The 12,957-nt window shown below is 44.6% G+C and overlaps 1 protein-coding gene across 1 annotated transcript; it reads left to right on the top strand.

Annotated features, from left to right (window-relative positions):
• GSBLH_T00003949001 (uncharacterized protein) lies at positions 1-1,020 on the top strand (the record flags this gene model as incomplete). The annotated part of the gene is made up of 1 exon (XM_013042778.1): positions 1-1,020. The coding sequence occupies one exon, from the start codon at positions 1-3 to the stop codon at positions 1,018-1,020; it is 1,020 nt and encodes a 339-aa protein (XP_012898232.1).
• Between the last annotated feature and the right edge of the window lie 11,937 nt (positions 1,021-12,957).

The following is a 12,957-nucleotide window of genomic DNA, read 5'->3' as shown; positions in this document are numbered from 1 at the left end:
ATGTCAGGACGTGTCTCCGTGAAAGAGCTTTCTACGAAAACTGTACCTACGAATACGATTGTAGTTTCCACGAACTCTCTGAGCCAGGTTGAAGTTGTCGTTGATGAAAACGACGATAACACCAAAATGTGGGAGAACTCGGTTACTTTTGAATTTCCTATCGTTTCTGTGGATACCTCTAATAAAACGGTTGTTTGCCATATTGGAAGTCCACATTCTGGCTATACTATACAAACTCACCAGAAGAACGGTATGCTTGATGGCGAAGCGAAAATATACAATACTGATGGTAGAATAATTGGAATTTTCACCTATCAACGTGGAGTTGAGGATGGAAAGTGTACATTTTACTACAATACTGGAAATATCTTTTTCACTGGCTTTTTGAAGAATGGCTATCGAAATGGTTTTGGAGTAGAATATCAGAAAGATGGATCGAAAAGTTATGATGGATTATTCAAGAATGGTCGTCAAGCACCAAATATTAGTAAAAAATATGATGGTACTAACCACTGGGTTGAAAAAGATAATTTCCGTAATGTGGTTTCCGTAATTCAGATTGATGAGAATGGTCTGAATCACGGAATATGCTATTTCTATAAGAATGGAGCAATTAGCTATATCAGCAAATGGAAGCATGGTGAAGAAGTGGAGATTTTACAGAAGTTCAGTGGCAGTACCATGAGATTATATAAGAATGGCCGTGAAGTCTACCAAGGAGGCTATAAGAAAAAGTCAGACTATGAGTATATTCCAGCATCTTCATCGGCTGCTGATAAAAACTACAAGAGCCAGGATGAATTAAAGCGAGAATACAAGGCGAGTAAATTCAAACTGGTTATCTCAACGTTGACCTCATTAGCTTTTATCGACTTATTCGTATACTGTATATTAGTATTCTTTTCAAATGATATTGTTGTTGAAAAATGTATTTGGATGGCTTATACTTGCGTCATATTAATGAGTATTTGCATATTCTGTATCCTGTTAATGGTCTGTAATCTGATGAAGAAACAATGATGAGATCTAAAGCTAATATGTAATATCAAGGAGTGGAAACCCAAAGTATTGTATCTGTATTTGTATTTGTTGAACAAACAACTGAATTATACAAAGAGTGTACTTGACTTGTGAAATAGTATGGAATTGTGTATATAGATTTCTACAGGGGTGTTCATGGCACATTTCTATGATAGATGATTGAAATAGTATTCGTTCATAACTTGAATATAAAGTAACCCTTGAAATCTCCTCTCACTTCCTGAACATGGAGAATACCCAGTTCACTTGTAATGGCCGATATTTCATATCTAATATCTTATGATATGCGCTATGTATATAAATACGTATCCTGATTTTGAGTAAATACTTTTAATCATATCGATATATTGTGACGATTTAACCACTTTATTTCAAATGCTTTAAATACAGCTTTCTTGAAATACTCGATCTTTTTTGATCATACAAAAAAAACATCGTATGTACGTGATCCAACTATCCGTTGCACGCCTCAACACATAAAAGATGTTTGATTTGGAGTTATTGCAATATCAGATGATTTTATAACATAGTATTGACAAAGAGAGATGTAGTGAATGGCGCATAGCGTTGAAATAGTAAAGCATAATCAAGCAATGAGAATCATAGTATGGTAGGAGTTCGAATGAAAAAATAACATAATAACGCATAAAGAAGAAAAAAGATCAAACTGTACATATTGATCTTAGATCCGTTTTAAAGTGAAAATGAATAAGATATTTCAACCAATAATAACAGTTACATATCTAAATTATGTGGACATATGGCTTATACGAATATAGTAATATTGGCTTTCAAATACTTGCATATTTTACCCAGCCAGGGAATGAACAAATGCAGTAAAAAATAAGTAAAAGCTAACCAATTTCCGATTTCATCTGAGGTTTTAATAGAACTATGGAAAAGAATATGCTACGAGAAATAATGTGATGCTCAGAGATAATAGAAATATTGGGTAAAATGAAAATAGATTATCAAATAATTGGATTGATAAAAAGAGTGATTTGACAATAGTGGCTGCCAGTTTTATCGCTTCATTTTAATTGGGACCATGATAGTGGTAGGTAAATGACATATAAAGTGCGGAAACCAATGGCCACCTTTTTCGGCCAAATATGCCCTTCAGGCCATGTCAACTACAAACTGGTCGTCAGAAGCACCCCTCAAACCCCATCTACCATGTTCACTGTAGTTCACTTGGTTTTTTGGCTTTCATAAGAAATAAGGGCCGAAAAAATGACCTTAGCATACCTTGGCTGCCTCGAATACCACGGCGCAAAAAGCGCGGAATATAATGGCTGAAAAAGGCCATTTTTTCACCATTTTCACCTGGCTACCTCGATGCCCATGACGGCTAACGCGCGGAAACCGATAGCTGTCATTTTCTGCCCAGCTGTCCATAGTAAAAAACAACTCGTCTTTACATGTTCTTCAGTCGGTAATGTCCAAACGCAAGTGTGTGTACGTTGTCGTCCAAGATCCAACGTTTGTTGTCTGTGCACGTCATAAGGGTCTTGGTCTGTTCCTTCGTGCTGATATTGAAGGCCTGGTTGTTGATGCGTTTGAAGCTGCCTTCGATCACTGCATCTTCCTTCTTCTCAGCCTCGAGGATACGCTTGTACAAATCGATGTTCTTCACGCTCATTCTCTCATCATCGATCACCACGTTGCGAGGAACTCCCTTTGCTGCGTTGTGTATCACATGCTTCTCATCAACCAAGCAGTACATCTTCGGTCTAAGTCCCACGAACTCCGTGATGCGATGTCCGTTGTGTTCGTCCTTGAAGATGGGACCAGGCAACTTCTTGTTGAAGTTGAGGAACGAGTCCAATGAAGGGAACTTGCTCTTGTCCACTTCATGCTCGTAATCCTTCACGAGTTGTCCATAGAAGTAGCTCGTGTTATCCAATTCCGAGAAGTCGAACGATTTGTACATGTCACACATCTTGTGAACGATGTTGCCACTATCATTCAAATTTACGATGAGCGAATCTGTGTCCTGACCCACCAGCTCCACGTTATCGAATGTCGTCTTGAGCACATTGTAGTAGAAATCGTAGATGATGTGCTTGGACATGTCCAGAATGGCAAACCCGATGAAGAATGGTTTCTCCACCCTGCGTACCGGTGTATTCAACTTAATGCCGATCAGATTCTCGGAATACATGGTAGTTCCAGCAATCATGTCATATCCATGCTTCTGAATAATGGCTTCACGTTCATTCCATGTGTTAGCGAACTTTACTTTCATCCGTTTCAACCCAGTCTCCACGAATTTGCCATAGGTCGAGTTTGCCAACAACTTGTACAGGTTCTTCTCCACAGTGGTCTTAGACTTCGCTCGTTTCTCACTCAACATGTTCACGTACTCGAAGATGAACGGTGCCTGCTTGAATCGAATGATGTGGTGAATGTGTGTGACACGATATCCCTGTTGAATGCCCAGTTGCAACAGTGAGTAATGCACGAGATATTTAAGACGAGGTACAAGATCGCAGATGAGCTTCGGTGTATTCACCTCTTTCACTTTGTCCATAATGTCGTTCTTCTCAGCATACTTCTTGATTCCATCGGAGTACATACCTGCCTTCTGTACGGGGAAGAATGGTAAGTCATTGAACTTGTCGTGCAGCTCCACTGGTGCCTCGATGTCACACTCGATGATGAACCCATACTTGCCGAACGTCTTGAATGATTGCACCCACCCATTCGGGTCACGATTGATCTTCTCCATCACTTCTCGTCGCTCAGGTACACCCACCAACTCATAAGGCATCATTCGATGCATGGCTCCTCAGTAGTAGGGAAATGGCGTAAAACGCGCGAAAATCCATTTCCTACCAAATAACCGCGGAAATCAATTTTCGACCATTTTTCGACCATTTCCTGCCATTTTCTGCCATTGTCTACCTGCTCACCTCGATACCCATAACAAGAAACGCGCGGAAACCCATGGCTGCCAATTTCGGCCAATTCCTGCAATGTTAACCTGACTTCCATTGTAGGCCATGGATACCATGGATGTCCAAAGTGAATAATTGCTTCCTTTACTTCAGCCTATAATGCCCGAATGCCAGTGTATGCACATTGTCGTCCAAGATCCAACGTTTGTTATCCGTGCAAGTCATGAGTGTCTTGGTTTGTTCTTTCGTGCTGATGTTGAAGGCCTGGTTGTTGATACGCTTGAAGCTGCCTTCGATCACTGCATCTTCCTTCTTCTCGGCCTCAAGGACACGCTTGTACAGCTCGATGTTCTTCACGCTCATCCTCTCACCATCGATTACCACGTTGCGAGGAACTCCCTTTGCTGCATTGTGCACTACATGCTTCTCATCAACCAAGCAGTACATCTTCGGTCTAAGTCCCACGAACTCCGTGATGCGATGTCCGTTGTGCTCGTCCTTGAAGATAGGACCAGGCAACTTCTTGTTGAAGTTGAGGAATGATTCCAATGAAGGGAACTTTCTCTTGTCCACTTCATGCTCGTAGTATTTTACGAGTTCTCCGTAGAAGTAGCTCGTGTTATCCAACTCAGAGAAGTCAAACGACTTGTACATGTCACACATCTTGTGAACGATGTTAGCGCGATCGTGCAGTTGCACGATGAGCGAATCCGTGTCCTGTCCCAACAACTCCACACTGTTGAATGTCGTCTTGAGCACATTGTAGTAGAAATCGTAGATGATGTGCTTCGACATGTCGAGAATGGCAAACCCGATGAAGAACGGCTTCTCCACCTTGCGCACCGGTGTGTTCAGCTTGATGCCGATCAGATTCTCGGAATACATGGTGGTTCCAGCAATCATGTCGTATCCGTGCTTCTGGATGATAGCCTCACGTTCATTCCACGTGCTAGCGAACTTCACCTTCATTCGTTTCAACCCAGTCTCCACGAATTTGCCATAGGTCGAGTTTGCCAACAGCTTATACAGGTTCTTCTCCACAGTAGTCTTGGACTTCGCTCGTTTCTCACTCAGCATGTTCACGTACTCGAAGATAAATGGTGCCTGCTTGAAACGGATGATGCGGTGGATGTGAGTGACGTGATAACCCTGTTGAAGACCCAATTGCAGCAGAGAGTAGTGCACGAGATATTTGCGTCGAGGTACAAGATCACAAATGAGTTTCGGTGTATTCACCTCTTTCACTTTCTCCACAATGTCGTTCTTCTCTGCGTACTTCTTGATTCCATCGGAGTACATGCCCGCCTTCTGTACGGGGAAGAATGGTAAGTCATTGAATTTATCATGGAGTTCCACTGGCGCCTCGATATCACACTCAATGAAGAATCCATACTTGCCGAACGTATTGAGTGATTGCACCCATTCATTCGGATCACGGTTGATCCTTTCCATTACTTCTCGTCGCTCAGGTACACCCACCAACTCATAAGGCATCATTCGATGCATGGCTCCACCGTACAGGTTGTTGGCGTCCAGGTAGTAGATGGATGATTGCTCTCCGTTGTTGGCGGTGCTGTCAATGTCAACCTTGGCATGCCTTTTCACGATCTGTGTGATACCTCCTCGCAGGTTCTTCAACAATCGCATGAAGTCATCGATCTCATTTGTCTCCATCAATCGAATTCCCTTGCTCTCATAGAACTCACCCATGCGGTTCAAGAACACTTTCACGAGTTGTTTCTCCTCAAGTCCCTCATTCGCGTTGATGCGCATGATGTACTGATCCCATTTCCTTGCGAGGGTCATGAGGCTACTCTCACTATGATCGCCCTCCATTGTGACCTTTAAGAAGAGCGAATAGGCCATTTGTGGTGCTGTGATATAGTGCATCGGATCAACACCGAATGCCTTCAATGTGGTAACGCGGAAGTGCTCGAATGCATCAGCCATGAGAGTCACATCGAGTACATTGTACAACTCGTAGTACTCACCCCATGTCTTGATATCGAAGGTCTTCCACAGCTTCACCATGTGATCATACTCGTCTTGGGGCATCATCTCACCCTTCATATCATCAATGCATTGCTTGCGAGAAGGAATGACGGTATTGTTCAATGACTCGTACGACTTGATGAGACTGTAGAACATGGGTTCTTTCCGTGTCAACAGATCGATGTATTCATCATCCCATTGCTTGTCTCGAGACTCGCAGTACTTGCGTAGTTGTTGTTTGGTGTGCACGTACAAATCGAGGTTCCCACCGAGTGTCTGTGCGACAATGGATCTGAGTGGACTGCTGATGAGCTTCAACGAGTCCTTGAATTGAATGCCATTGTATTCGATCTGCATCTCCTTGTCCTCAGTGGTTGGAATGACTTCCAAGGAGTCACTAGAGGTTGAATGAGCTGCGATGAGTTTCATGATGAATGTGAAGTCGTAGTGAGATCCATTGTGGAAGTAGACGGGTAAACGATAGTTCTTCTTGTTGAAGGAGAGTTGTAGATTGCACTTGGTACAACAGGTGCAGATGTACTGCCCGGCTTCGAAGTGGCGTACATCTCCATTCCCTGTGGTGTAATCGCCTGCCACATGTGCATGATGTCTCACCTTGTCGTTCTCCAGTTTCACATGACAGAAGGGACACACGGTCGTTGCACGAAAGTCCCTCTCGATGCTCGGAGAGTTCTCCAATGGCAATTCATCGAAGAGATACCTTTTCACACTCTCGTGCAATTGTGTGAGATACTCCATGAAAGGACGAAGATCCTCTTCGCTTTCGTGTGGTGCATGGAAGATTCTTAGCTGGCTGTCAATGGCTGGAATGCGAGACACGGCTAGACAGGATAACATGATGGGCTTGTGTTTGTTCTTGTCATCAATGGCTGACTCGAAGTCAGCGTACACGACGACCGGTGCTGGCATTTCATATCGCTGGTTGGTGAATCGTAACCGAGTCTCATTGGTTGACAAGTCGTACTGCTCGCTTTCATCAACGAGTTCTCGGTGCACCTGTACTTCATGAGCATGAACGTCTTTGCGAGACCCGAAGAAGTCGTCGCAGAACCTGCACTTTGCGTTTCTCGATGTATGACAATTCTTCGCATCACTTCGTCGTGTCACACGATGCTTGAAATCATTCAAGTCCTTGATGTACAAGAAATGCTTTGGGGTGCCCTCAGGTAGATTCAGATCGTTCAAGATGCAGAGGGAGAGAGGGGAACGTGATTTCTCCTTGCCCTTATACACCACATCGCATGTGAATAAATCGAATTGTTCCTTCGACTTATCGATGTACCCAGGTAAGAGTGTGACCTCGAATACATTGAGCGATACTTTCAACAATGCCTCCAATGCGGCGAATTTCTCTTCACTCGCGTTGAAGGGTGTATTGTCACGAATGCCCATCGCCTCCTCCACTTCGTGAATGGTCACTCCGAACACCTTGTTCTTCTCAGGGTGCTTCCACCACTTGTTGTACACGGTTGCATCGCCAATCTTGCAATTCGCGACGATCTTGTGCCCACCTTCACTGGCCAGAATGAGACACCGCTGCAGGCACCGGTTGTCATCGAAATCCGGGTTGAGCGCTGTGCGTCCGATGACGTACGGTGTGTGCTGCTTGTACCCCACGAATGTTCGTAGTGGGAACATCTCGACATGGAAGCCGATCCACCCATGGTACGCGAACCCACTTCCCTCTGTCTTCTGTTCCTCTACGGCATTTCGGTACCACTTCAGGTACTCCTCGATCCACTCATCGATGCGATCTCGTCGAACGATGCGGAGGTGTCCCAATCGATCATCGGTGAGGTTGAGGATCTTGGGATCTCCGTCATGTGTCAACATGAGGTTGTATGCCATGATGGTGATGAAGCACTGATTGTATTCACGCATACCATTGAGGATGAACTTCTTCAGGACCTCATTGAATTCATTTGTCTCATCGAATATGAGATTGATCGGTTCCACTTCCTCATCGCTCTTCTCACCCGGTAGTCGAACCCACAACCTGTTGTCAAAATCGTTGTTGAGGCGAAAGTCCTTCTTGGTTCGTTTCTCTTTCACCCATTCCTTGTACATGTCTCCTTGCACGGTGTGATAGTACGTGAGTGCATACCCGAGAGTTGAATCGATCACATCACTCAATCGTCCTTGTGAGACCTTGCGATCGAAGCGTTCGAATGCCTTATTGCGTCTCATTTCACGTCTCTTCTCCACGGTGTTCAGGTAAGCGGGTAAGTGACGTTGTCGCTTCTCACCGAACTTGTGCCCATCCCACTCGTACTGGTTGAAGAGGTCATTCCATGCCTTGCTTCCTACGTACACGTGCTTTCCCTCGATGGCAGGGTTTGCTACTCGCTTACGACGTGTTGCCTGTGCTTTCGGTGTTGCTAGTTTCTTCCCGAATATCTTGTTCGACACATAGGCTCTCGTGTCAGGCATGGTCTGATCGGTGAACGTATCACCGACCCTGTAGTACGTGGCGGCCAATCGTTTCCAGGTCGGTCCACCGATTTTGATTTGTTTTCCAGTCTCAGGGTTGATAGTATATCCTTCGCGTTGTGAATCCATTTATATAAGGGTCACAAAATCTTTAAGTGGTGATACACGTGTGACCAAAGTGAAATAGTTAGGAGCTTGGCTTCCTCCTTGAGCTACCGAAGGCATCCCTAGAATGGGAAAATGGCATGACCATCCGCATCGTACTCGAATTCATCGATGTCGTAGAACTCGGATTCCGATGAATCAGAATCACTAGAATTGGGGTCAGCGAACGCCATGCTAATGTCTGGATCATTATCGTACGCCTCAGCTTCTTCTTTGGTCATTTTCACCCATTGTCCTTTTACGCGTCTGTAGTTGTCATGGAGTAACTCGTAGTATGCTGTGCCACCAATAATCATGGAGCGATTGCTGGGAGAAAGTATTCTCGACTTGGGAACGTACTTCGTCGTATCTGGTGGTAATGGTTTGTCGTACAAGCGATTCAATTTCTCGTCGTACTTGTATCCACGCTTGAGAAGGTTCCAGAAGCGAACTCCGTTGATTTGGATTTCTCGGCCAGTATTGGGATTCAAAGTATGAGTAGGTCTATTCATTTATATATTTATATATTTATATATTTATATTTTCTCTTTTAACCCTAGTTAAGATCATGATAAAAATGAAGTACAAGAAAACAGAAAACAACACATGGTCTTCCCTGGTACGCACTTGTGAGGACGAGAATATCGAACTCGCCGACATTATCATTCACACCAAGTATCCGATCAATTCCGAGCGTCTATTCGGCTTCAGTGTTTGCACTCCGCAAGCAAATGTGAACTGTGGTTTGATCTTGCACGACTATGATTGCATCGAGATGACGTTGGATGAAACTCGTCCACCTTTGTTTACCGAGGATGAATGGGAGTATCTATTGCCTCAATTGAAATCCAACGGTTTGCTCGGTGTGCCTCTGAACGTGTTTTGGAGGGGCAACTCACTGCCTCCTCACATAATCGGTGTAACGACCGAGAATCGTGCTGTTTACTTCTTCTCCAACTACTATGTACGCGTGGTCTTCAAGGTGGTGGATGATGAAGTGCCTCCCGAGTTGTCCGATCTGTTCATCGATGATGGCGCGTGTTTGAAGGGTGTGTACGTTCGTGCATATCAAAGACAAAGTAAATAAAAAAGTAAATGTCGTACATTTTCAGTAGCAATGGAAACAACTACACGTTCAAGAAGCTCGACAACATGCTCATCAACATGCCAGAGAAGGACGGTCATCATGTGCTAATTCGAGAGACAGTGGATGGTGTTCCTCAGTACTCGTGGGGTAGTACACCTTCCTTTATTGTGAAAGCGAATGAAGCATTTGTCTTCGAATACACACCAGAAACTACCGAATCATTCAATAGCGAATGGGGTGGTGATGGTATGTCGCCTATGCCGTCCGGATCGTACCTGATAACCACGACTGTCATAACGTACCTTCCTGACGACATGTTCAACGATTGCACGTCAATCGAATCCGTGGTCGAAAAGGGTTATCGAGTGCTAGTCACGTTTGACAACACGCCTATCCTAGACAGACCCTACATTGATACATTGAATAGTCTTGTGTCTCATACTGGTTATGCTGTTGTAAATGTCAGTAATTCTCCTGTCCTTCGTACGTTTTCGAATCTCCCTCTCATGCTTCTAGGTGGTGTGAAGAGCATCACGATCGTTTTCGAACACCTTGGGGAAGCTACGCTTCCCCCGGGGGCACGTAGTGCCCCCTACCTTTCTTCTGCTTCTTCTGGCTCCTCGTAATGGGTCGATGTGACCTTGCTGCATCTCTCAATGCATTGGGTTCCTTTCGACTCTTGGATCGCGTGACTGGTGGTGCTGGCTGTGGTTTGCATTTGCTTGCCAGGAGTTCCCAATGATAGCACTTCTGCTTGCTACCGCTTTCCATATTCTTCACTTCGTACATCAATGGCATGAATCGATCGTCAATGTCAACAACTTGATACAAGTCCTGAGACCATTTGCTCGTCAATGATCGCTTTTCCAGAACACGAGGTCTTCGTGTCACTCGAACATAATCACCCACATCGAATTGAGGCGTCGTGTCCTTCGCTGTCATGTTGGATGGTTCTGTCTTCTCCGTGTACAAGATATCGTTGTTCCAAATGTCATTGGGTGTATATCCGATGTCTCTGTTCTTCCTTGCATTGTGTCTACGAACCGCACCATCGATCAAGTCGAACCACACACCTTTCGATTGATTGAATGGAACCATGATGTCTTCCTTGATATCTCGAATTGCTCGTTCGGCTAGTACTGCCTTATTCGCTGAATCCATGTGATACATGGTGATGTCATACTTGTCCAAGATGTTGGTACGAAAGATGGCATTGGTGAACTCGGTGCCTCGATCAGAGCAAATATGCTTTGGTGGTCCGTATGTCTGAATGATATCCTTCATTGCATGCGTGACTTCTGTGGCACTCTTGCTTTTCAATCGCCGAGCCATCAGGTATTTCGAATATCCATCAATGCACACAAGGACATACTTGTATCCACGATTCTTGTGGAATCCGGTGGACTTCTGTCTGCCCAACACTTCCTGTATCCATTTGTCTTGTTTGGAAGAGAAATCGATGAGATCGATGAAGTATATGTTTCTCTTGAATGAACTGATGATCACTCGAGTTGCACCTTTTCGCTTGGCTGGTTTCCGTAGTTCCTTGATTTCATTCATAAATGAACCGCTTTATTCAATGGCTGAAAAGTGCATGGAAATGGATGAGTGGAAGAAAGAACCACAAACTGGTGGTGGACTCGAAATGCAAGGACAGATGTCACTGCTTGTGCGTGTACAATGAGAAGAATGGATCCGATGACGACAGTGGGAGTGATATATCTGTACACTCGCCTACATTGGGTGAGACGAATATCAAAGTGAAATGAGGGATGCCTAAATAGATTTAAATAATGTAAACATAAATAGAAATACAAATGGACTGTTGGATGAATGATGAACGAAGAGATATCACGCGTAAATACGTGCATGATATGATTAATTCATTTGTTGATGATCCCAAAGGTACAAATTTTCATAATGAGTATAATCCTCCTTATATGATGATAAATTCACCTGATCTTCAACATCTTCTTGTGAAATCATGTAATGATGATAAATACATAGTGAAGTATGGGGGAGGCGAAGCCTCCCCACGAAGTGGGGCGACAAAGGGGGAGGCTTCGCTTCCCCGAAACATTGCTGAACTCCGTGCTTTCAATGAGAATATTTATGATATCGAAGGTCATCGTGTGATGACATTAGGTGGTAATATAATTAGCATTGATATCGATGGTGTTGCATTTGATCAACTCGAATGTGTATCGGGTAAACGATTACCGCCAAAGTAAAAGACTGGAAGCTATGGTTTCCAAGTCGCCCTTATTTCACTTTGTGGGAAGCCGAAGGCTTCCCGGGGCGACTTTGTCGCCCCACTTTGTCCCCTCACAGTGGGAGGAACTGCGTTCCTCCCGGGGAGCCGAAGGCTCCCCTAAAGTTCTACAATCGTGACTTGGAAGTTCGAGTATAAGTGCGAGATGGTTGTATCACCACTGCGTGACACAACGAGCTCTAATCCACCATCTTTTATCGGTGAAAATATAGATGTGCCAGAGACGTTCATTGTTGGGGTCGGGTTGTCAAGTGTTGTCTTCAGCAACGTTGCTCGAGTCGTAGTGATTACCAAGGTCGGAGGACTTTTGAAGCCTGCGAGTGCCGCCTCGTAGTTAGCACACTTGAGACTCAAATCGATCGTGACCAGGTACTTGCTGTTCGAAGATAACGTGAGTTGTTCCGTCAAGTTCGAATTGTCTGATCCGAGTGTCTCGGATACGACGCTATGACCACTACCAGACCAAGAGTACGTGAACGTCTTGGAGAACTTGGTAGGCGATGACGAAAAGGATACTCCACTGCTAGATACGTTCAACAAATAGGTTCCTGAGTTGGACGGGATGGTTAATTTGCTCACACCCGCTCCATCGTTGATCACGATACACCGCTCCGTGCTAGTGCAGCCGAGGATGTCCTGGTAGATGGTAGAGGCGTCAAGGACGCTCGTTGTGGGTACTTCAGTATTCGCTTCGTTCTTGAATACAAAATAACCAGAAGAAACACCCATCGCAGGTACGGTTACACCATATGCACTATTGCCCTTGTAAGCAATGAGACACAGGTTCGTCGATTGCACACCAAGAGCGCCGTTGAAGAGTGTTGAGGCGTTCAATGTGTCGAACGTGTACTGAATTCCGAAAGCACCAGCCTCCGTTCCTTTCAAGATGTACGTCCCGGACTGATCAGGTAGGATCAGATCTTTACGTGTGCTCGTTGTCGAATTCCAGTTGGCAATCGCGTACTTGTTCGACGTGTTGTTGAGGCCTAATGCGGTGTTGATCGTGCTCGCATCGATCGTCGAGAATGAAGGTCCTCCATTTTCGTCCATGTTCAGCAAGTACTTGCCGC

The sequence above is a fragment of the Blastocystis hominis genome, assembly GCF_000151665.1.
Source record: "Blastocystis hominis, Singapore isolate B (sub-type 7) whole genome shotgun sequence assembly, scaffold_5".
Lineage (NCBI taxonomy): Eukaryota > Bigyra > Opalinata > Blastocystidae > Blastocystis > Blastocystis hominis.
Note: the sequence above shows the minus strand (reverse complement) of the source record. Positions and strands in the feature narration are given on the sequence as shown.